Below are 25934 nucleotides of genomic sequence, written 5' to 3' on the forward strand. Positions count from 1 at the left end.
AAAGTTGGGCAGAGAGATCTGGGAGTGCAGGTACATTGTACCCTGAAGTTTGCTGCACTGGTGGATAGAGTGGTCAAGAAGGCATAAAGTATTCTTGCCTTCATTGTATGGGGTATTGAGTAAAAGAGCTTGCAAGTCATGTTAAAAGTGTACAAGACTTTGGTTTGGCCGCATTTAGAAAACTGTGTACAGTTCTGGTCGCCACATTACCAAAAGGATGTGGATTCTTTGGAGAGGGTGCAGAGAAGGTTTACAAGAATGTTGCTTGGTGTGGAAGGTGCTAACTGAGAGGTTGAGTAGGTTAGGATTGTTTTCATTAGCAAAAAGGAGATTAAGGGGTGACCTGATTGAGGTTTACAAGATCATGAAGGGTATAGACAGGGTGGATAGAGACAAGCTTTTTTCCCAAGTGAAGGATTCAATAACGAGAGGTCATGCTTTCCAGGTGAGGGATGGAAAGTTTAAGGGGGATATTACTTCACACAGAGGGTGGTGGGCATTTGGAACGATTTGCCAATAGAGATGGTAGAGGCAGGCACAGTAGGTTCGTTTAAGATGCGTCTGGATAGATGCACGAGTAGGTGGGGAGCAGAGGGAGACCAATGCTTAGGAATTGGGCGACAGGTTTAGACAGTAGATTTGGATCGGCTCGGACTTGGAGGGCAGAAGGGCCTTTTTCTGGGCTGTAAAATTTTTTTGTTCTTTTTGTTCTTTTGATCTGTACTGATGGGGCGGTCTCCACCTGAACTGATCTGGAACCAGTGTTCTGGCGAAAAGGATAAATAAGGTGGTCATTAATTCTTGAGTCGAGGGAAAGTGACAGGGAGAATGGAGTCAAGTAGAAAGGTAAGCAGCAGATTAGCTTGTGTGCAGGGTTTAAGTTGAAGGCAGACTAGGAATGAAGCAAAAGGGAAGGATATCTTGGGTAGAGGTGATGGAAATCATGAGGATAAGAAAACCAGCATTAAGGTGCTTTACCTGAATGCTCGTAGTATTTGTAACAAAGTAGATGAGTTAACGGCACAAAGCATCGTGAATGATTACGACGCAGTAGGCATCACAAACGTGGTTGCGTGGGTTCAGGGCTGGCAGTTAACATCCAAGGACTTACAATTTATTGAAAAGACAGAGGTGAGGGGCGGGGTTGCCCTGTTAGTTAAGAATGAAATTAAATCTCTGGCACTGAATGACATAGAAGTGAAGTCTGTGGGTGGAGTTGAGGAACCACAAAGGCAAAAATGTTTGACCTCCCAACAGTGGTCAGAACCAGGGGTGCAAGATGTACCAAGAAATAGGGCATGTCAGAAAAACAATATCTCTGACCATGGGGGACTTCAATATGCAAGTGAACTGGATGTATTATGTTGTCGGTGGATCCAAAGAAAGGGAATTCATGAAATGCTTACAGGATGGCTTTTTGGAACAGCTTGTGATGGAGGCTATTCTGGACTTAGTGCTATGTAATGAGCCAGACTTTTTAAAAGATTTTAAAGTCAAGGAAGACTTAGGAAGCAGCAATCATAATATAGTAGAGTTCAGTCTGCAGTTTGAAAGAGAAGGCAAAATCGGATGTAATGGTGTTACAGTTAAATAAAGGTAATTACAGGGACATGAGAGAGGAACTAATCGAAATTAACTGGAAGCAGAGCCAAGTGGGGAAGACGGGTTTCTGGGTATAATTGAGGACAGTACAGAGGTTCATCCCAAAGAGAAGAAAGATTATCCCGAGGGGTGGATTAGACAATTATGCCTGACAAAGGAAATGTATCACAGAAAAAGAAAGAGCCTTTAGAATGGCCAAGAGCACTGGGAAATCAAAAGATTGGGAAGGCAACATAAACAGAGGATAATAAAGAGGGAAATAAGGAAGGATAGGATCAAATGTGAAGGGACGCTAGCTGTAATATTAGAAATTGCAAGGTTTGTAGCTCAGGTTGAGGTTTAGGGTGTAGGTTTGCTCACTGAGCTGTAGGTTTGATATCCAGACGTTTCATTACCTGGCTAGGTAACATCATCAGTGGCGCCCTCCAAGTGAAGCGAAGCTGTTGTCTCCTGATTTCTATTTATAGCTTTCTCCTGGATGGGGTTCCTGGGGTTTGTGTTGATGTCATTTCCTGTTCGTTTTCTGAGAGGTTGATAGATGGCACCTAGATCTATGTGCTTGTTTATGGTGTTGTGGTTGGAGTACCAGGCCTCTAGGAATTCTCTGGCATGTCTTTGCTTAGCCTGTCCCAGGATAGATGTGTTGTCCCAGTCAAAATGGTGTTTTTTTTCATGTTGGGCTATGAGGGAGAGGGAGTCGTGTCTTTGTGGCTAGCTGGTGTTCATGTATCCTAGTGGCTAATTCTGATGGACTACATCCTAGAGTTCTGAGGGAGGTGGCTGAAGAAATAGTGAAAGCATTGGTTGTGATCTTTCAAAAGTTACTGGAGTCAGGGAAAGTTCCAGATGATTGGTAAATCACTGTGTTTCCCCCCCCTTGTTCAAGAAAGGATCAAGACAAAAGATGGAAAATTATAGGCTGATTAGCCTAACCTCTGTTGTTAAATTCTAGAATCCATCATTAAGGATGAGATTTCTTAATTTTTGGAAGTGCAGGGTTGAAATAGAACAAGTCAGCATGGATTTGGTAAGGGGAGATTGTGTTGACAAACCTGTTAGAATTCTTTTGAGGAAGTAACAAGTAGGTTAGACCCGGGAAACCCAGTGGATGTTACCTATCTATCTAGACTTCCAAAAAACCTTTGAAAAGGTGCCTCACAGGAGGCTGCTGAGCAAAGTGAAGGCCCATGGTGTTCAAGGTGAGCTACTGGCATGGATTGAGGATTGGCTGTCTGACAGAAGGCAGAGAGTTGGGATAACTGGTTCTTTTTTGGAATGGCAGCTGATAACAAGTGGTGTCCTGCAGGGTTCAGCGTTGGGGCCGCAGCTGTTTACTTTTTTATATATAAATGATCCGGATGAAGAGACTGGGGGCATTCTGGCGAAGTTCGCAGATGATACCAAGTTAGGTGGGCAGGCAGGTAGTTCTGAGGAGGTGGGGAGGCTGCAGAAAGTCTTAGACAGTTTAGGAGAGTGGTCCAGGAAATGGCGGATGAAATTTAATATGAGCAAGTGCGAGGTCATGTACTTTGGGAAAAAGAATACTGGCATGGAATATTTTATAAGCGGTGAGAAAATTCATAAAGCCAAAGTAAAACAGGGCCTGGGAGTGTTAGTACAGGCTTCTCTAAAAGTTGACTTGCAGGTTGAGTCCTTGGTTAAAAAAGCAAATGTAATGTTGTCATTTATATCAAGATGGTTGAAATGTAAAAACAGTGATGTGATTCTGAGACTTTATAAAGCTCTGGTTAGGCTCCATTTAGAATTCTGGCCTCACTTCAGGAAGAACATACTGGCACTGGAGCGTGTCCAGCAGAGGTTCTCACACATGATCCCTGGAATGGTAGGCCTCACATACAATGAACGGCTGAGGATCCTGGGATTGTATTTATTAGAGTTTAGAAGGTTGATGGGATATCTAATAGAAACTTAAAAGAAAATGCATGGCTTGGAAAGGGTGGACGCTAGGAATTTGTTTCCATCAGGCGGGGATACTAGGACAGTTGGTACGGCCTTAGCATTAAAGGGGGGTCAATTTAGAACAGAAATGAGGACACACTTCAGCCAGAGAGTAGTAGGCCTGTGGAATTCATTGCCACGGAGCGCAGTGGAGGCAGGGACGTTAAATGTCTTCAAGGCAGCGATTAATAAATTCTTAGTCTTTCAATGAGTTAAGGGATGCAGGGAGAGAGAGTGTAAGTGGCTTTGAAATGCCCATCAGTCATGATTGGTGGAATGGACTCGATGGGCCGTTTTGGCTTTACTCCCACTCCTGTTTCTTATGGACCATTTGAAATGTTTAAATGTCTGACGGGACTTTACAAACTGAATGCAGGAACTATATTTTCTTTGGGTGGGTAGTCCAGGGTGAGGGTTCATGATCTCAGGACAAATGGGAATGTTTTCATTCAGAAGATGGTGAACCTGTGGAATTCTGTACCTCTCTAAGCTGTGGAAGTTCAGTGGGCCAAATGGTGGTCTCCTGCTTTATATGTCTGACTCTTTGAAGCTCTTCCTGGAAAAAGTAGTGGAAACAACATGCTTCAATCCTTGTTCAGCAAGGAGTTAGTCATAGAGATGTACAGCATGGAACCAGACCCTTCGGTCCAACCTGTCCACACCGATCAGCCATCCCAACCCAATCTAGTCCCACCTGTCAGCACCCGGTCCAGATCCCTCCAAACCCTTCCTATTCGTATATCCATTCAAATGCCTCTTAAATGTTGCAATTGTACCAGCCTCCTCCACTTCCTCTGGCAGCTCATTCCATACACGTACCACCCTTTGCGTGAAAAAGTTGCCCCTCTCACCCTAAACCTATGCCCTCTAGTTCTGGACTCCCAATCCCAGGAAAAAGACTTTGCCTATTTATCCTACCCATGCCCCTCATAATTTTGTAAACCTCTATAAGGTCACCCCTCAGCCTCTGATGCTCCAAGGAAAACAGCCCCAGCCTGCTCAACCTCTCCCTGTAGCTCAGATCCTCCAACCCTGGCAACATCCTTGTAAATCTTTTCTGAAACCTTTCAAGTTTCGCAACATCTTTCTGATAGGAAGGAGACCCAGAATTGCACGCAATATTCCAACAGTGGCCTAACCAATGTCTCGTACAGCCACATGACCTCAACTCCTGTAATCAATACTGACCAGTAAAGGAAAGCATACCAAACACCACCTTCACTATCCTATCTACCTGAGACTGTACTTTCAAGGAGCTATGAACCTGCACTCCAAGGTCTCTTCGTGCAGCAACACTCCCCAGGACCTTACCATTAAGTGTATAAGTCCTGCTAAGGTTTGCTTTGCCAAAATGCAGCACCTCACATTTATCTGAATTAAACTCCATCTGCCACTTCTCAGCCCATTAGCCCATCTGGTCCAGCTCCTGTTGTAATCAGAGGTAACCCTCTTCACTGTCCACAGGTTATCAGGATTCTGCTGGAATATGGATTTGAGGCTACAATCAGATCAGCTGCTGTCTTAGTGAATGGCAGAGTAGCTTTGCAGTGCTTAATGGCCTACCTTCTAATTAGCATGCATTTTTACGTGATATTCCTGTATGAATGATTTCCTGTTAATTCCCTTTCCATCGATTTTGTTTCTTGGATTCATCTTTTGTTGCACCTGAAAATTCTACGTGTTGATTTTCAGGCATGTGTGGTTAGTACTGTATTCACTTGAATTTGCTGGTAACGATACTCACTGGATTGTGATGATGAGGAACCACCCTGGCAATTCATTACTGTTGAATGTGTTGCTGGAAAAGCGCAGCAAGTCAAGCAGCATCTGAGGAGCAGAAGAATTGATGTTTTGGGCATGAGCCCTTCTTCAGGGCAGGCATCCTTGCAAGAGGATTCGCAGTAGGTTAAAACCTTCTAGGAGAAAGTGAGGACTGCAGATGCTGGAGATCAGAGCTGAGAGTGTGTTGCTGGAAAAGCGTAGCAGGTCAGGCAGCATCCAACGAGCACGAGATTGTAGAGGGAGGAAGAGAGCTTCTTCAAGGAAGGCATCCTGAAAAAGGGCTCATGCCCAAGACGTCGATTCTCCTGCTCCTTGGATGCTGCCTGACCCCTGCGCTTTTCCAGCAACACAATTTCAGCTCTGATCTCCAGTATCTGCAGTCCTCACTTTCTCCTAATTCGTTACTAGTTTCAGACAATCAAAACTAAGTGTCAGTGCATTGGTAGCTCAGTTTTAATGTCACAGCATGTGAACTATTGTGATCTGGTGATTCAGTATGGTGTGCATGTAATAATCCCACAATTGCTTGGTCATTACAGCAGCCACTGCATTGCAAGTAACACTCACCTAGTCATGAGGCTAGGTGGCACGGTGCCTATTGGTTAACACTGTTGCCTCTCAGTGCCAGGGACCCAAGTTCGACTCCATCTAGAGGCTACTGTCTGTGAAGTTAAAAATCGCACAACAGGTTATTGTCCAACAGGTTATTGTCCAACAGGTTTATTTGGAAGCACTAGCTTTTGGAGCACCACTCCTTCATCATGTGATAGTGGAGGGCACAGAATTTATAGCAAAAGTTCAGTGTGATGTAACTGAAATTACACATGGAAAAAATACCTTGATTGTTGAGTATGAAGTTAGCACACTGTCCCTGTGTCTGCATGTGCTTCCTCCCTGTACTCCAATTTCCTCCCACAGTCAAAAGATGTACAGGTTAGGTGGATTGGCCATGCTCAGTTGTAGGTAAAAACAATGACTGTAGATGCTGGAAACCAGATTCTGGATTAGTGGTGCTGGAAGAGCACAGCAGTTCAGGCAGCATCCGAGGAGCAGTAAACTTGACGTTTTGGGCAAAAACCCTTCATCAGGATGCTGCCTGAACTGTTGCGTTTTTCCAGCACCACTAATCCATGCTCAATTGTCCATAATGTCCAGGGATGTGCAGACTTGGGTGGGCTTGTCATGGGAAATGCCAGGTTACAGGGGTAGTGTGTGGGTCTAGTTGGGATGCTGTTCAGAGGGTCGGCGTGGACTTGATGGGCAAATGGCTTGCTTCCACACTGTACAGATTTTATGATTCCTAAATTTAAAACAAAAATCAAGAACTGTGGATGCTTGAAATGAGAAACAAACTCAAATTGCTGGAAGATCTCAGGTCTGACAGCATCCATGGAATACAATCCGTTCACGTTTTGGGTTATGACCTTTCGTCAGAACTTCCGAAGCTTGGCTTCTTCCTGCTGAGCAATTGTAATGCTTGTATGAGGTGACTATTTTGCTTAAAATATAACCATTATTTAATTGTATTCATGTTATGTCCAAGTCATTTGTCAGAAATATGTTCTGCAACTAATATAAAAACAGGAAACACTGACAATACTCTGGTCAGGCAGCATGTATGGTGCATGAAATGTTAACTGTTTCTCTCACCACAAATGTTGCCTGATGTGTGTTTCCAACATTTTTTTTCTGATTTCCGACATCTTTTGAATTCTCCTGAATTTGTATATCCACTTATTACAGTGCTGAAAAAAGAAACATAATATACATGATTTGGATGTTAGCATAAGAGACAAGTTTGCAGATGACACCAAAATTGGAGGTGTAGTGGACAGCGAAGAGGGTTACCTCAAAGTACAACTGGATCTGGACCAGATGGGCCAGTGGGCTGAGAGTGGCAGATGGAGTTTAATTCAGATAAATGTGAAGTGCTGCATTTTGGGAAAGCAAATCTTAGCAGGACTTGTACACTTAATGGTAAGGTCCTTAGGAGTGTTGCTGAACAAAGAGACCTTGGAGTGCAGGTTCATAGCTCCTTGAAAGTGGAATTGCAGGTAGGTAGGATAGTGAAGAAGGCGTTTGGTATGCTTTCCTTTATTGGACAGGAGTTGGGAGGTCATGTTGCGTCTGTACAGGACATTGATTAGGCCACTGTTGGAATATTGCATGCATTTCTGGTCTCCTTCCTGTTGGAAAGATGTTGTGAAACGTGAAAGGGTTCAGAAAAGATTTACAAGGATGTTGCCAGGTTGGAGGATTTGAGCTACAGAGAGAGGCTGAACAGGCTGGGGCTGTTTTCCCTGGAGCGGCGGAGGCTGAGGGGTGACCTCCTTGAGGTTTACAAAATTATGAAAGGCATGCATAGGATAAATAGACAAGGTCTTTTCCCTGGGGAGGGGGAAGTCCAGAACTAGAAGGCATGGGTTTAGGGTGAGAGGGGAAAGATATGAGACCTAATTGGCAGCGTTTTCACACGGCGGGGGGAGGTGGTATGTGTGTGGAATGAGCTGCCAGAGGAAGTGGTGGAGGCTGGTACAATTGCAACATTTAAAAGGCATTTGGATGGGTATATGAATAGGAAAGGTTTGGAGGGGTATGGGCTGGGTGCTGGCAGGCGGGACTAGATTGGGTTGTGATATCTGGTCGGCGTGGAAGGGACCGAAGCGTCTGTTTCCATCCTGTGCATCTGTGACTCTAATCTTGAAGCTTTCTGCCCTGTATCCATCAGGGAAGGTAATAGAATGCCGAATTTAAATAATTCAGGCATTCTCCAGCAGAAAAGGCTGCATTTCCTGATGAAGAGCATTTGCCCAAAACGTCAATTTTGCTGCTTGTTGGATGCTGCCTGAACTGCTGTGCTCTTCCAGCACCACTGATCCAGAATCTGGTTTCCAGCATCTGCAGTCATGTTTTTACCTTTTTGCTCATTGGTTGGCAAGTGGATTTTGCTTTTCCCCATGGCAAAGCTTTGGCCAGTTGGTGGAGAGCGTAGAACTTCCCAGACTCTTAGATAATTGACAGTGCAAAGCTCAAACTTATTCCATTTATAGAGAAGCAACTTTATAAGCTTGATATAATTCTTTAAGTTGGTAGCTTGCATAGTTCTTGGCACGTTCAAATTTGTGCAAATGCTACCACTACACTCAACTTTTGCAACACCTAGCTTGTTAAATATTACCAAGCAGGACAATTGTGCTTATCAGATGATTGTTCTCTGCCTACTGATTAAAGTCCAAACATACGTTTAAAAAAAAATGCTGGTTTGCTCAACTTACTTCTGAAAAACAGCGAAGAAGACTGCAAGCCAATGTCCTGCAGCCTGTACTGGATCTGTACAGTGTTGGAGGCAAATCAAGGTTTTTGTGAGAAGTAGCTCATTAACTGAGCAGAGAAAATTTCCCTGAGGAAAAACATTGACACAGCAAGCTGCTTCAACGGAGAGCCAGCATCAATGTCATCAGCTAAAAGACCTCCCTTGTGTTGTAACCATGCTACAAATCTATGATGTACATGTTAAAAATCATTTTTACCAGCTTTATATGGAGTGATGTGTGCATAGCTGTTTCATTTTCAAACCAAGCTACTGAGAGGTTACAGCTTGTTGTTGTTCAGTCTTTGATTATTCACTGCTGCTCACTGTCATGCCTGTCTGAACTGATCTGGGGGAGGGAACTGTATAGATGCAGCTTGATGAAGAGCTGAGTTGCTGCTGGACTTGAACTAGCTGAAGTAATAATATTTTTAATTCTAACACATCTACTATTTTTGTACACCAAGCATCATGGAAAATTGTTACAGTACAGAAAACTTGTCACTTGTCATGTTTGGACTGGTTGACTGAGCAACATGGATTTATGCCAACCCACCTGACCATTTTCCCACTACCTTGTGCATTATTTCACATTTTTAAAAAAAATATAATTTACTACCCTCATGAATGCCTCAATTAAATTTGCCTCTACCAACTTAGAAGTGGTGCATTCCAGACCTGAACCACTTGCTGTGTGAAAGTATTTTGTCTTTCATCACATTTATTGTTTCAGCAAATTACTTTAAATCTGTACATTTTAGTTCTTGAAACCTTTGAGTGCAAACAGTTTGTTACTGTCTACTCTGCCCAGAACCTCCTCAATTGTAAAGATGTCAGACCAACCTCCTTAATTTGACAGGATGGCCATTCCTTCCCCAAACTGCTGTCTTTGGAGCACCCCCTTGAGTTGATTGACCCAATTATGCAATTTAGTGTGATTTTGGTTGGTCAACTACTTCTGTGACTTTTACCTACTGAAAATTCTTATCTCTGGAACCATTCTTGTGAATGCTATCCATTTAGGCTGCAGTTTCATTGGAGCAGTTTGCATAGCCTGTGCTCTTCACAACCTTGCTCCCCACCCAGATCATAAAGATCCAGTGAGCCATTGAACAACATGGGATAATTCCCACACTTTGGGAGTTTTCTATCATTGAGGACAGGCATTGATGACAAAGTTCAACATTGCCATCAAACGTTCCTCATAACATTGATAGCAATAAAGCCTAGCTGAGCACCAGGCTCGTGGTCTCTAAGGCAGCTTTGTTTCCTGCCCTTCTGTCTGACCATGAGCCCAACACAATGTACAGCAGGCACCTCGAGTACTTTGAAGTAATACCACACCTGCCTCTCCAAATTCATGTAAGTCCATTAACAAGATAAACAGGATAGTATGATGCACGTACATGTGTGTGCACAATCAATCAACCCAAAATATTAACTCTGATTTCTCTCCACAGATGCTGCCAGACCTGCTGAGGTTTTCCACCAGTTTGTTTTTCTTTGATTTACAGCATCTGCAGTTCTTTTGTTTTTTATTTGGTATTTCTCTCAGACCAGCCTTTCCATTCTGAAGACAGTGGTTATTGTCAATTAGTTTCCAGGCAGTGCATCCCTGACTCAAATGACTTGCTGTGTGAAAAAAATTTTTTTTCTTGCATCACGTTATCATTTCAGCCAATAACTTGAAACACTTATACACTTAGAACTTATACACTTGATCTGTTCTTGGCAGCTCATATAATCCATGTGTCTGAGACAAAACTTCCAAAGCTAGCTTTGTACTCTGAGCTCTGACATGGCAAGTGGTTGGTTAGCAATGACTGTTGACTTCCTTTTAAGATAATGAATTGCTGATTGTACCCAGCGTTTCTTTATTGTGATGGGATCAGAGTGCAAAAAGAACAGTCATGTTGATTTTAAAACTTGTCAACCATGAATTATAAAGGACTGCAATTGTTAATTGTAAATAGAGCCCCTGACGCTAACCAGTGGGTACAGTTGCTTGACATTTTTGAAACACAATGGAACCTCGATTATCTGGCATTCGATTAACCGAATTGCGGATTATCCAAACAAGATTGCAAGGTCCTGATGCTTGGCTAACAATGTTACCTGGCATTTGACTTAACTCTTCCCATGGCCTTTGGATAATTGAGGTTCCTCTGTACCTTAAATTTGTAAATATTAAATTCTTGGAACTTTTAAATTGGAACTTAATATTTAATCTAATTGTTACTTTAATTTAGAGTAGGAATAGATTAAAAGGCTAATTGTACCTGCTTCACCGATGACTGCTTGATTGTAGTTGGATTTGAGTTTCAACTTGACTTTCCGACCCCCCCCTTTCTCAATTCCCTGGTGGACCAAAAATCATCATTCATATTTTAAATCTGTTCGATAATGGAATATCCTCAATATCTAGCATAAAGAGGAAGTATCCTCTTTAAAAATATTCATGGGATCGCCAGTTCCCTTGTGGATCTTTAAAGTGGACTATAGGACTGGATTGGTACATCTGCCAGAATCAGGGAGGACATGAGTGAGCTAGTGGGTGTCTTGCACAGTGCAGCGAGTGTTATCAGCTTTTTATTCTTAAACTGCAACGATGGAATTTGTGTGAATGTCTGGATTTTTAAATCCAGGCTTCTGGATTGCTAGTTCGAATCATAATCACATGATCATACACAGATTTTTAATCAGCTATTCAGACATATCATGATACTTTCTAGACCATGAAGGAGTTAAGCCCAGTCCTTCTGAAAATGTGTTGCTGGTTAAAGCACAGCAGGTTAGGCAGCATCAACCTGCTGTGCTTTAACCAGCAACACATTTTCAGCTGTGATCTCCAGCATCTGCAGACCTCATTTTTTACCCCAGTCCTTCTGACCCAGAGTTAGGGACTTGCTCTCACGGCCCCCAACTATACTGCTGTATAAAATGCTGAAACCTGCAGATATAATATTCCCATGGTATCCAATGTACAATGCAGACTGAGGGTTGAAGAAAACCTCAAAGAACTGCACATGTTGGAAATCTGAAACAACAGAAATTAGACCATCTCAGGTCTGGCAGCATCTGTGAAGAGGAATCCAAGTTCGTGTTTCAGGTCCTGTTCTGTATTTGAAGTACTTGAACAGGATGGCATTCTGGTGTGAAATTCAATATCTTTCAGATAAATGTTATAAATTGGGTGTCTGCATTTGCAAATACTTAAATAATTAAATACTTAATGAAGGTTCCTGGGTTGTTGAGATTCTAGGGCTCTGAGAGGGGATGAGCAAGATGTAGTGCAAAGATCAGATTTCAGTCTGTGCTGAACAGTGGAGATATGATGGGTAAATATTCTGCAGTTTATAACTACGATAATTATGTCTGTGAATATTTATGCAGTTGTTCTTCACAAGGTTGAGTCCCGTTTGCATGTGGTCAACAGGTTTTCTGGAGTGAATAACCCTTCCTTGTTTAGCGTTCTGTTTTACATATTGATAACGAGGTTTTGCTTGTCTGCTCAGAAGGGTTAGCAGATCCTCCAGCTGTGTAACTATGGTATCATGTTGTGTTTATCTGGTGTTCATTTCATAGTGAGGATTTGTTTAAATCCTGAAGGGCCCTCTGTTTATGTCATCAAAATATGCATTGTAACACAGTTCATATCAATCAATGGAATTCAGGTTGCATATGACCCCTGAAGGTATCACAGTTTGATTTTGCATGGCCATTTAATTTTTGAAACATTCAATATTGAGCCTTTCTTTAAGTTCCTTTTCAAACTGTTAATTGTGCTGGAAATGTGGCAGCTCACATAGTTGCTGCTTCCAGTTTTTATTAATGGTATAAGATTGTTTCTTACAGTCTCACAGGTTGTATTAAAATTAATATTTACTATTGTTTTGCTTGTTAAAGCTGGAATTGACCGTGTAATTACCATTTAGTTTACTTTTTAAAGGTTTGACTTCTGTCAGAATGAAACTGAGAAAAGACCTTCTGAAAATTTGGGGCAGGTGCTATTTGGAGAGAGGATAGAGTCATCTCCATACAAGGTATTACATTTTGTGATTTTTTTTTTAAAAAGTGATTGACAGTGAAATGGTTCAATTACAAGCATTGTATACCAACCTATTTTACTCTTTCAGAGTCTGAGGCTAATCTCTGAGGAGGGTATTTACATTGAGTTGTGTTGGATACACAGCCTAGAAGCAGCCATTTAGCCTAACCGGTCCATGTTTATTCTGCAGAGGAGACTGACTTTCTACTTCATTTCTGTCAGTCAGTGTATACGTTTCCCCCTCTTATATCCCCATCTTAAATACCTCAGACAGTTGGTCACAAACTAAAAATCAATTTTTTTGACCTAGCTTTTGGTCAGTAGTTAAATTAGTTATGACATTCCCTGGGAAAAACAGAGTTAAATTTTATTTGATTTTTGTCAGTTACTTGTTTTTTTTATTGACATTGTGGCAGAACAAAAATATTGTAATTTGGCAAAATGTACAGCTAGGTGCATATAAATGCAAGTTATTACTTCATATTTGGTAAAATCATTTTTGCATTCACTTTAGTCTTGAACATAAAAAGTAGGTTGATCAATTTGTCAAATTTGCTCTGCCGTTTTTTTTGCAACAACTCTTCATAACCCTCAACCCCCCTAAAATTGAAAATAAATGCCTTCCCTCTACTTAGATCAGAGCATTTAAAAAGAGAATCCTAGACATTTGCATCTCAGTTTTAAATGCCTCCCCTTATTTGGTAACTGTCCCTTGGCTGGAGAATCCCCCGGTAGTGGAAATATCTTCTCAACATATGCACTATAAAGTCCCCTCAAAATCAAGATCACCCCTTGTTGTTCCGAATTCTAATGAATAAAGGCCATATTAATTTAGTTGTTCTTGATGAGTCAATCTGTTTAATCCAGGAATTAGTCTAATGAGTCTCTTTTAAATTGTGTCCAATGCCCGTTATCTTTTTCAAATATGGGGATCAAAACAGGACTCCAGGTGTGGCCTCGTGAACACACTACAGTCGTTCCAAGACTTCTGTATTTTTAACTTCCAACTTCAGGTAATCAAGGCCAAAAATTTATTTGCCCATTTAATTACTTTCTACAACTACATGCTGACGTCTTATTACATATACAAGAGTGTCCAGTTCCCTCTGCACTTCTCCACTGAAACCATCTGCATTTTTGAGAAAAAAACCCAAAGAACTGCAGATGCTGTTAATCAGAAACAGGCACAAATTGCTGGAAAAACTCAGCAGGTCGACCTGAGATGTTAACTGATTTTTGTCCTGCTCAGCTTTTTCAGCAATTGTTTGTTTTTTTTAATTCTTCCTTTCAAAGCGCATGAGCTCACTTTGCTGCATTAAACACCGGCTGCCAAGTTTTGCCTACTTACTCAGCCTAACGATATACCCCACTGTTGATGTCCTTGTTGCAATATGCCGTCCCACCTAGATTTGTATCATGAGGATATTTAAATATATTATACTCTCTCTTCCAAGTCAATTATATAGATGTTAAATAACTAAGTCCTTTGAACTGATCCCTGTGGTAATCCACTAGTTGTCTTTTCAAACTGAGCCCCATTAATGCCCATTCTATCTTGTGTATTAACCAATCCTCAATGCATACCAATACATTACTCCCACTATAATAGGCTCCTGTCTTATGCAATGTTTTTGATGTGCCCCCTTTATCAAATGTTTTCTAAAAATGCAAATGCATCTCCCTTTGCCTTTATCAACTGCCCTCTAAGAAGTCTAGCACATTCATAAAGTATGGCTTCATTGTTACACAATATGTTGACTGAGTTGAGCTTCTCTAAATGTTCTGTTATTTCTTCCTTCATATTGGACTCTAGCATTTTCATAACAAACATTCGGCTGACTGGCCTACAGTTTGCTTTCTGTCAGTCGCTCACTTTGGGGTCAGTGGCCATAGTTGTGTTAGTTTTAAAATAGTGATGGAAAAGGATAGACCAGATCTAAAAGTTAAAGTCCTAAATTGACGGTATTAGGCAAGACTTTCAAAAGCTGATATGGGGACAGATGATTGCAGGTAAAGGGATGGTCGGAAAATGGGAAGCCTTCAGAAATGAGATAACGGGAGCCCAGAGACACTATACACCTGTTAGGGTGAAAGGAAAGGCTGTTAGATGTCGGGAATGCTGGATGACTGGAGAAATTGAGGGTTTGGTTAAGAAAAAGAAGGAAGCATATGTCAGGTATAGATTAGATCGAATGAATCCTTAGGCAATAAAGGAAGTAGGAGTATACTAAAGAGGGAAATCAGGAGGGCAAAAAGGGGACATGAAATAGCTTCGGCAAATAGAATTAAGGAGAATCCAAAGAGTGTTTACAAATACATTAAAGACACAAGGATATCTAGGGAGAAGATAGGGCCCATCAAAGATCAGCAAAGTGGCCTTTGTGTGAAGCCACAGGAGATGGGCGAGATACTAAGTGAGTACTTTGCATCAGTGTTTACTGTGGAGAACAAAATGGAAGATATAGAATATAGGGAAATAGAGGGCGACATCTTGCAAAATGTCCAGATTACAGAGGAGGATTTCTTGAACCACACAAGTGGATAAATCCCCTGCACCCAATCAGGTGTACCCTTGAACTCCGGGAAACTAGGGTTGTGATTGCTGGGCCCCTTGCTGAGATATTTGTATCATCGTTAAGTCACAGGTGAGGTTGGGTGAAAGACTGGAGGTTGGCTAACATGGTGCCACTGTGGTAAGGACAAGCGAGGGGACTATGGACCGGTGAGCCTGAAGACCGTGGTGGGGAAGTTGTTGGAGGGAATCCTGAGGGACAGGATGTACATGTATTTGGACAGACAAGGACTGATTAGGGATAGTCAACATGACTTTGTGTGTGGGAAATCTCATCTGTCAAATGATTTGAGTTTTTTGAGGGAATAACAAAGAGGATTGATGAGGGCAGAATGGAGGATGTGATCTATATGGACTTCAATAAGACTTTTGACAGGGTTACCAGTAGGAGAGTGGTTAGCAAGGTTAGATCTAATGGATTCCTGGGTAAACTAGCCATTTGGATACAGAACTGGCTCAAAGACAGAGGGTGGTGATGGAGGAGGCTTTTTCACAGACTGGAGTACTGTGACCAGTGGAGTGCCACAAGGATCTGTGTTGGGTCCACTACTTTTTGTCATTTTGCACAAATCATTTGGATATGAACATACGAGGTATAGTTAGTAAGTTTGCAGATGACACCAAAATTGGAGATGTAGTAGATTAAATGGAATCTTGATAAGTTGGGCCAATGGGCTGAGAAGTGGCAGATGGAGTTTAATTCAGGTAAATGCGAGGTGCTGCATTTTGGGAAAGCAAATCTTAGCAGGACTTATACACTTAATGGTAAGGTCCTAGGGAGTGTTGCTGAACAAAGAGACCCTGGAGTGCAGTTTCATAGCTCCTTGAAAGTGGAATTGCACGTAGATAGGATAGTGAAGAAGGCATTTGGTATGCTTTCCTTTATTGGTCAGAGTATTGAGGACAGGATTTGGGAGGTCATGCTGCGTCTGTACAGGACATTGGTTAGGCCACTGTTAGAATATTGTGTGCAATTCTAGTCTCCTTCCTCTTGGAAAGATGTTGTGAAACTTGAAAGGGTTCAGAAAAGATTTACAAGAATGTTGCCAGTGTTGGAGGATTTGAGCTACAGGGAGAGGCTGAACAGGCTGGGGCTGTTTTCCCTGGAGTGTCATGTTTACTATTGCTGATGTGGCTTTTAATTCCAGATTTGTTCACTGAATTTAAATTCCCTATCCTGCTTTCGCGGAATTTGACCTTTTCTCAATATCCTTAGTCCAGAGATCAGGACTATTGGCCAGTAGCATTTCCATTATGCTTATAACCCAGAACATTATGCTTCACAAAATGTGATTAGTCCGCCTTGAGACTTCCATAGACTAGTGATTTTTGAGATTTGTAGCTCAGGTTGATAACCATGCAAGTTAGCTCGCTGAGCTAACAAGGTTTGTTTTCAGATGTTTCGTCACCATACTAGGAAACATCATCAGCATGTGTCTCCAGTGACGCACTGGTGGAATGTCCCGCCTCTCAATTTATAGGTCTTGGTGGGTGATGTCATTTCCAGTTCCCTTTTTTTTCAAGAAAAGGTAGATAGAATCTAAACTGATGGAGTTCTGGTTAGAATGCCTTGCCTCTAAGAGTTTGTTTCGCCTGTCCTAAGATGTGTGTGTTGTCCCAGTCAAAGTGGTGTCCTCCTTTGTCTGTATGTAAAGAAGCTAGTGCTAGCTAGTTGTGTCTTTTGGTGGCCAGTTGGTGTTCATCTATCCTGATGGCAAGTTTCCTGCTAGCAGACCTTCCTGTGGAGTTACTTGCAAGTGGCTTTGAATCGTCCCAAGGTAGTGGAAGGTGTGATATAAATCAGTGGTTTGCAGCTAATGAAACACTATTGAAGCAATGACACTGTTGCAATATAGATCATGTGGCAGCTGTGCACAGCAAGCACTCAAAAGAAGCGGTGAAGTAAATGATTTGGTAAAATTACGCATTCTGTTAAAAGACTAACAAACTTCTCTTTTCAAGTCCTTGCATGTCTGACATTTACTCCTAGTACTCCACACTTCCACCTGTACCTGTCCTTTTTGGCAGGGTGCAGTTCATGCCTGGTAGCTAGCCTTTGTCTACTGACAATTTTCTCTGCCTCCTTGGCACCCGTTTCCATTCAATGTAACCTTCTATGATATTGATGAATCCACTATCACTAAGTCCTTGAGCCAAATGTTCAAAAAGTTGCATTTGTGCATGTATTAGTCCTGACAAAGTAGCTTGCTGACTTTGTGAGCAACAATGTGGAAGAGTGATTTTGTATTTAAGTATTGCATGGGACTTCTTTTGGTCTAACAGTCAACTGAAAGTATCAGCTGATTATTGTTCTGCTCAACGTACACTTTGCATTACAATGAGAAATACCGACGCTAAGTTTTCCAGTGGTACGTAAGATTGTTATATAATTATTACATTGGAATTCAATTTTTTTACTTTGTGATAAAGTCTGAATGTCTTAGCAATTAAGTTCAGGAGGTAAAATAACCCTTTCCCTTCCCTCAACAGTTCACATTTAACAAACCTGAAGCATGTAAACCTGTTTGTATGAAACCCTACAATCCACAAGATAGGCAGAGTGCAGACAAGCTGTCTTTCATAAAGAAAGGAATTCTCCTGAATTACCAACACCATTGGTAAGTGCATAGAACAGCAATAATACATTTCAATAATGTTGGAGGTATTTCTTTGATCTTCAACACTTTTCAATGAAATTGTGGTCCAGTTAAGGAATATTATGTGCATCTGCAAAAGGTATAAACTCAGTGCAGGTCATTTAACTCAACTAATCTTTTGGTATTTACACACTGTTCCACTTGATTCATTTCAGCTTTTCAACATTAACAGTCTGGCTGTATTTTTGCACAGAAAGCAGGGTCAATATTTTTGGTCCAGTGACCCTTTGTTAGAGCTGATTGTAGCTTGGAAAAGGTGGTATTTATGCTGAAGACTTGGGGTTGGAAAGGGGAGCAGGGTGAACAGTAGGTAGAAATGGAATCCAGAGAAAGAGCAGCAGTTGGGTAGACAAAGGAGTGGACAATGAATGCGCTGGGGAGAGAGAAACGCTGCTTATGGGGATGATCAATAAATGAAAATGATTTGGCTGTGATGAAAACAGCCCATGCGATGACCAAGCATAGGCTGGGATTCTGGGTCATATGTCCAGTGTCATTAGGACTGCTTGACCAGAGAGTTGACTTGGAAATTGATCTAAGGGTGGAATTGGAGCAATCCCTGTTGAGGTCTTGACGATCAGAGTCATCTTGCCTTTTTGAATTGAACAAACAGCTTGGAGAGACTTTGTTTGTTTGTTTGTGCGTTGGTCATGGCTTTGCCATGGGGAATCTAGAGTCAGTTTACCCAGCCAATCAGTGCCTTGTTTCTCATTCAGTATAAATTTTTGTCCCAGCAGGTTTTATTTACAATTCAGTCCTACCAAGCAACTAATATCTATATGGAACCTTCATAGATGTGTGTGTACATAGAACAATATATAAGAAACTACCATGTATAGAGCTTTCAATGTAATGAAACGCCCTTTAAGACAAAGTATGCCATTGGGTCGCAAAAGAGTGATGAGGCCAAGTGACCAGCAATTTGAAAATAACCTGAGCTTCAGCCTCTCTTCATAGAGGAAATGCACCACTCAAGGCAACTTCTTGGTGAATCTACTCAGTAGCTCTCTCTCCCTACCCACTCCCCCGCCCCCCCCCCCCCCAACCCCACCCAGTGCAATCATCTCCTTCCTATAGTGTGGAGACCAGAACTAGACACAGCACTGCACCTGTGGCCTCTACAAAGCCCTGTACAGCTCCAATATGATCGTCCTGCTTTTGTAATGTATGCTGCAACTGATAAAAATGCATATGGGACATTTACCTTTAACTGTCCTATTAACTTTGCCACCTTCAGAGATTTGTGGACAAGCATCTGAACAAGTCCTTAAAAAAAAGACTGGACTTGAACCATTAACTCTGTGTTCTCTCCAGATGCTGCCAGTTCTGGTTAGCAGTTGTTCCAATTTATTTGTTTCCGATAAACTGGCCTCTGCAGCTTTCTTTAAGTTTAGACATGGAGGCGTGTACTTCTGTTTTGGGTAAACTTCAGTCAAAAGCAAATGTCAATTTTACAGCTGTGATCTGTCTATCTTTCTGATCAATGGGGATGTCCCCACTCATACTTCAATTTTGAATTTTGCAAACAGCACTATTTATATGGCAGCCTGGTAACCTCTCAATGTGAAAAATTGCTTCATTTTTGCAAGTTAAATTTTGATGACACTGCATTGAAATTCCTGTTCTTTACTATCTTGTGTAATTTGAAAACAACAAAACACTCCTGTCATTGTTCATTGTAGGATTATTGATAACATGCCTGTCACATGGTGTTATGATGTAGAAGATGGCCAAAAATTTTGTAATCCTGGATTTCCAATTGGATGCTTTGTTACTCAGGATGGCCGTCCAAAAGATGCTTGTGTCATTAATGTAAGTTGCCTTAATCTTTAAATAACTGTTTGTCTTATGCTGCCTCTTCCTTATTTTTAAGTTTTTAGTTGATTTAAAATGTGACTTATGTAGAATTACAAAGATTTTGTTTGAGGCAAAAGGGTTATTGGCTCTGTGTTTATCTTTATGCTCCACATGAGCCAGCCCTAATCCTTCTGAACACTTACAAATTATCTCGCCATTTCTTGCATTTGACCTGTCTTTTTTTTTCTGTAAATGCATCCATGTCACTCGCTTTACCCACTTATTATCTTCTGGATAACATGCTTCTCCTGAATTCCTTTACAGATTCATTAGTGACTGTCCTGCATTTGGCACCTCCTTCATGGCTCCCCAATAAGTGGAAATATCACCCCTGCGTCAACAATGTAAAATAGTCATAATTTGAATGCTTGTTCTTTTCTGGAGTTGGGTGACCCAGCCTGCTCTGTCTGTCTTGATAGCTATATTTTTTCAGTTATAGTTTTATTTTGTAATTACTGTGTTGGTTTTGCATCCTTTTATGATATGAACACCATAACTCTATGTGCAGAACAATCACTCGTGTGGTCTGACCTCACTAATGCAACTTGTCAGCGTTTTTCAATTTATTCAGACAGAAAAAGACCCCTGTACTTTGTACGTTTCAGAACTTCATTGATTTGAGGAGTTAATTATAATCAGTGCACTCAAGTATTCCTCTTCTAACCCCCCATTTTACTTTTTTTAGGAGTATCTGGTATCTTTGACCTCAATTTTGGGACATCATTTGATTTGGTTACTTCAGTTGGTAGGATAGATTGAAGAAGTTGAGACACTTCTACTTGGAGAGGAGATTTGATGAGAGGCTTTCCAAATCATGAGTGGGCTGGGTAGAGTAGATAAATGCTGTTTCTGCTTGAAGAAAACAAGAGAAGGTATTGATTAAAAGTGACATTTGGATAAAGCAAGGGTGATGGGAGAAAACCTTTTCTCAAAGCACGTGCACAGGGTCTGAAATGCATTGCCTGGAAATATTGGGACAAGTTCAGTTGAGATATTCAAGTGGACGCTGGATAATTATTTAGAAATGGTTTGCGGGAATATGGGAAAAGGCAGGAGATTGGTGCCAGTCCAAGCACAATGGCCCAAGTGGTCATCTCCACAGTAACAACACAGTGTATATATTGACAGTTTGGTATTTATTTCCATTTGCGAGAGTTACAATTAGCTTCAACAGATGCACATTCCTTAAGCTTCAAAACTATCTCTGTCTTGGTTTTGGTTTTATTCATTTGTAGAAATCCCTGGCAAGGCCAACATCAATTGCCTGCCCCTCACTGCCTTTGAAAGGTGGCAAGCTGCCTTTTTTCCGTTGCTGCAGTCTGTGGGATACAGGTGTACCCGGGGAGTTCCGGGATTTTGTATTAGCGACTGTGAAAGAATGGCAATTATAGTTTCAAGTAATGATGGGATGTAACTTAGAGGGGAAACTTAAGGTGGTGGTGTTTCACTGCGTCAGCTGTTCTTGTGCTTTTGGATGGTAGAAGTTGTGGGTCTTGTGTTCCTTTTTTATTTAACTTTACTTTTGTACTTAACTGCATCCCACACACTAAAAACAGCTAGTGGTTTGCCTGCATTAAATGGATTCTAGAACATAGAAATGTCAGCACAGAACAGGCCCTTTGGCCCTCGATGGTTTCACAGGTCAGTGCAACAATCTGAAGCCCATCGCACCTACACTATTCCATTTCATCCATATGTCCATCCAATTACTATTTAAATGCCCTTAAAGTTGGCGAGTCTACTACAGTTGCTGGCAGTGCATTCCACAGCCCTACTACTGAGTAAAGAAACATCTGTCCTATATCTTTCATCCCTCAAGTTAAAGCCATGTCCCCTCGTGCTTGCATTCACTATCCAAGGAAAATGGCTGTCACTGTCCACCCTATCAAACCATCTGATTATTTTATGTCTCAATTAAGTCACCTCTCAATCTCCTCCTCTGTAAGAAAAACAGCAGCAAGTCCCTCAGCCTTTTCTCGTAAGACTCCTCACCCAAATACCAGGCAACATCCTAGTAAATCCTCTCTGCACCCTTTCCAAAGCTTTCACATCCTCCTTATAATGCGGTGACCAGAACTGTACACAATACTCCAAATGCAGCTGCACCAGAGTTGTGTACAGCTGCAGCATAACCTCATGTCTCCAAAACTTTAGCCCCCTCTTGATAAAAGCTAATACACGGTCTGCCACCTTAACAACCCTATTAACCTGGGTGGCAGATTTCATGGATCTGTGTACATGGATACAGATCTCTGTTCATCTATACTACCAAGAATCTTACCATTAACCCAGGACTCTTTATTCTTGTTGATCCTTCCAAAGTGAATCATCTCTCTTTTTATTTCATTTAACTCCATTTGCCACCTCTCAGCCTATCTCTGCAGCTTATTTATGTCCCTATGTAAACTGCAATATCCTTTGGCACTGCCCGCAACTCTGCTGACCTTAGTGTCATCCGCAAATTTACTAACGCATCCTTCTATGCCCTGATTCAGGTCACTTATAAAAATAACAAACAGTAGCTCCAAAACAGATCCTTGCTGTATACCATTAGTAACTGAACTCTAGGATGAACATTTCCCATTAGCACCACCCTCAGTCCTCTTTCAGATAGTCAATTTCTGATCCAAACCACTAAACTCCCCTCCATCCCATGACTCCTTATTTTCTGCAGTAGTCTACTGTGGTGAACCTTAATAAACGTCTTACTAAATCCATATACACCACATCGACCACTTTACCCTTATCCACCTGTTTTGTCACCTTCTCAAAGAACTCTAAGGTTTGTGAGGTATGACCACCCTTCTCAGAAGTGTTGACTATTCCAAATCGACTTATTCATATCTAGATGATTATAGATACTATCTCTTAAACCACTTCCAACACTTTACCTGTGTTTTCCCACAACTGAAATTACCAGGGTTGTCTGTGCTCCCCTTCTTGAACAAGGGAACAACATGTGCTATCCTCCAGTCTTCTAGCACTGTTCCTGTAGACAATGACGACATAAAGATCAAAGCCAAAGGCTCGGCAATCTCCTCCCTGACTTCCCAGAGAATCCTGGGATAAATTGCATCCAGTCCAGGGACTTATCGATTTTCACACTTGAGAATTGCTAATATCTCCTTGTGCACGTATTTTTCTCGTGTGAACACTGATGAAAAATATCTAGCGCTTCCCCTATCTCCTCAGAGTCCACGCACAACTTCCCACTACCAACCTTGATTGGCCCTAATCTTAGACTAGTCATTCTTTTATTCTTGATATACCAATAGAAAGCTTTAGGGTTTTCTTGATCTTATCTGCCAACAACTTTTCACGACCTCTCCTGGCTCCTCTTAGCGCTCTCATTAGGTCTTTCTTGTCTAACTCTTAACTCTCAAGTGCCCTAACTGAGCCTTCATGTCTCATCCTAACATAAGCCCCTCCATCCTCTTAACAAGAGATTCAATTTCCTTATTAAACCACAACTCCCTCGCTTGATCACTTCCTCCCTGCATGACCAGTACATACTTATCAAGGACACACAGTAGCTGTTCCTTGAATAAGCTCCACATTTCAATTGTGCCCATCCCCTGCAGTTTGCTTCCCCATTCAATGCATCCTAAACCTTGCCTGACCGCATCATCATTGCCTTTCCCTCAACTATAACTCTTGCCTGTGGTATATACCTATCCCTCTCCATTGCTAAAGTAAACATGACTGAATTGTAGTCACTAGCACCAAAGTGCTCACCTACCTCCCAATCTGGCACCTGGCCAGGTTCATTACCCAGAATCAAATCTAATGTGGCCTCTCCTCTTGTTGGCCTGCCAATATACTGTGTAGAAAGTGAGGACTGCAGATGCTGGAGTGTCAGAGTAGAGAGTGTGGTGCTGGAAAAGCACAGCAGGTCAGGCAGCATTCGAGGAACAGGAGTATCGGCATTTCGGGCACACAAGCCCTTTATTCCTGATGAAGGGCTTGTGCCCAAACCGTCAATTTTCCTGCTGCTTTGCTTCCTGACCTGTGCTTTTCCAACACCCCACACTCTATTCTGTTGACATACTGTGTCAGGAAACCCTCCTGTGCACTTTGGACAAAAACTAACCCCTTGCAAGACCTTTAGCTATAGGATAATATTTGGAAAGTTAATGTCCTCTGTTACACTTGCTCCTATTCAGAATTATCTTTGCTATCCTTTCTTCCACATCACTAGAACTATTTGGAGGCCAATAGAAAACTCTCGACAGAATGACCTCTCCTTGCCTGTTTCTAACCTCAGCCCATATTACCTCAGTAGATGAGTCCTCAAACGTCCTTTCTGCCACTGTAATTCTGACCTTGACTAAAAATGCCACACCACACTCTTTTTACCATCTTCTCTGCTCTTACTGAAACATCTAGATCCCAGAACCTGCAGCAAGGATTCCTGTCCCTGCTCTCCCCATGTCTCTGAAATGGCCATAATGTCAAAATCCCAGGTACCAGCCCATGCTGCAAGTATAGGACATGGTTCTCTTTTTAGTTGCTGTAAAAGGTATTCCCCATTTCCAGTCATTCTTTCCTGTTTAATTTAATCACAATTGACTGTTTTGAGAACATACACTGAACAAATTTCCGCGTGTAAGAGTGATACTGTGGATGCGAAATGTGATGTGTGTTTCCGCTGAACATACATGAGACAATGAAGATGCAAATTTCTGGATTGCGTATCCTAATTTGTTTTGACTGCAAGACACTTACGTTTTGTTAACTTGCTGTTAAAGTTAATTTTTTTAATGTTGCAGTCTGAGTTCAACAAGAAGAACACATACTATGTCTTCAATCATGTGGACATCGTCATTACATACCACAGTGGAAAGAACAAAGAATGGGAAGGTGCAAGGCTGGTTGCTGCAAAACTAGTTCCCAAGAGGTAGGATCATTAGTGTTTGAGGAGTGGAGAGGCAGCAAATCAGGGGTGAAAGACTTGAAATGAATGGTTGTCAGAACCTACTAGGGAGCAGGCTATTTTGCATTGGGTCATAGAGATGTACATTATGGAAGCAGACCATTCAGTCCAACTTGTCCATGCCAACCTAATATCCTAAATTAATCTATTCCAATTTGCCAGCATTTGGCCCATATCCCTCTTAAGTCCTTTGTATTCATACACCCATCCAGGTTGCTTTTTTAAATGTTGTAACTGTGCCAGCCTCCACTACTTTCTCTGACAGCTCATTCCATGCATACACCACCCTCTGCGTGAAAAAGTTGCCCCCTTAGGTCCAAAACCTCTAAAAGGTCGCCCCTCAGCCTCCATTGCTCCAGGGAAATTAGTCCTACCCTATTCAGCCCTCCAACCCTGGAAACACCCTTGTAGATCTTTTCTGTAACCTATCAAATTTCACAACATCCTTCTGATAGGAAGGAGATGAGAATTGCACACAATGGTTGTTCCAAAAGAGGCCTAATGTCCTGTACAGCTGCAAATTGACCTCCCAACTTCTATAGGAGAAAGTGAGGTCTGTAGATGCTGGAGATCAGAGCTGAAAATGTGTTGCTGAAAAAGCGCTGCAGGTCAGGCAGCATCCAGGGAACAGGAGATTCGACATTTCGGGCATAAGACCTTCTTCAGGAATGAGGAAAGTGTGTCCAGCAGGCTGTGCTTTTTCAGCAACACATTTTCAGCTCCCAACTTCTATACTCAATATACTGATCAATGAAGTAAAGCATGCCAAACACCATCTTCACTATCCTGTCAACCTGTGACTCCACTTTTAGTGGAACTATGAACCTGCACATAAAGGTCTTTTTTGTTCAGCCCAATTGTTTGCTCAGTACTTAATCATTCTTGATGGCAACTAATTTAAGTTCCTCCTTTTCTACAAGATGGGATGAATTAATGAGCTCATAGTAAAGGATTCTCTAGGGAAGAGTGATCATAATGCACTGGAATTTTAAAATCCGTTGGTGGATGACAAACTTAAATTCTGTGCTCATATTGTTATTAAACAGAGGTAAGAGCATAGTCGTGAGGTCCGATTTCTTCCCAAGTTGAATCAACAAAGAGTAAAAGGTGGGGCGATTGATTAACAATGACAGATATTGAATAAGGTTTTCCATCATCCAGAATAAAATAAATTCCAGAAAGGTAGAAAATGCGTTCATAGTTAAGCAAGAAAG

The 25934-nt window shown here is 41.6% G+C and overlaps 1 protein-coding gene across 1 annotated transcript in view; it reads left to right on the forward strand.

Moving 5' to 3' along the window:
• The window catches only part of LOC132820350 (transmembrane 9 superfamily member 2-like), a 120439-nt gene that overhangs the window by 28608 nt on the left and 65897 nt on the right, over nucleotides 1-25934 (forward strand). Inside the window, exons 3-6 of the mRNA XM_060832387.1 lie at nucleotides 12603-12696; nucleotides 17764-17891; nucleotides 19613-19742; nucleotides 24557-24684. Coding sequence (XP_060688370.1) covers nucleotides 12603-12696; nucleotides 17764-17891; nucleotides 19613-19742; nucleotides 24557-24684 — 480 coding nt within the window. The remainder of the gene's footprint in view (nucleotides 1-12602; nucleotides 12697-17763; nucleotides 17892-19612; nucleotides 19743-24556; nucleotides 24685-25934) is intronic.

This window comes from Hemiscyllium ocellatum, chromosome 11, assembly GCF_020745735.1.
Source record: "Hemiscyllium ocellatum isolate sHemOce1 chromosome 11, sHemOce1.pat.X.cur, whole genome shotgun sequence".
NCBI lineage: Eukaryota > Metazoa > Chordata > Chondrichthyes > Orectolobiformes > Hemiscylliidae > Hemiscyllium > Hemiscyllium ocellatum.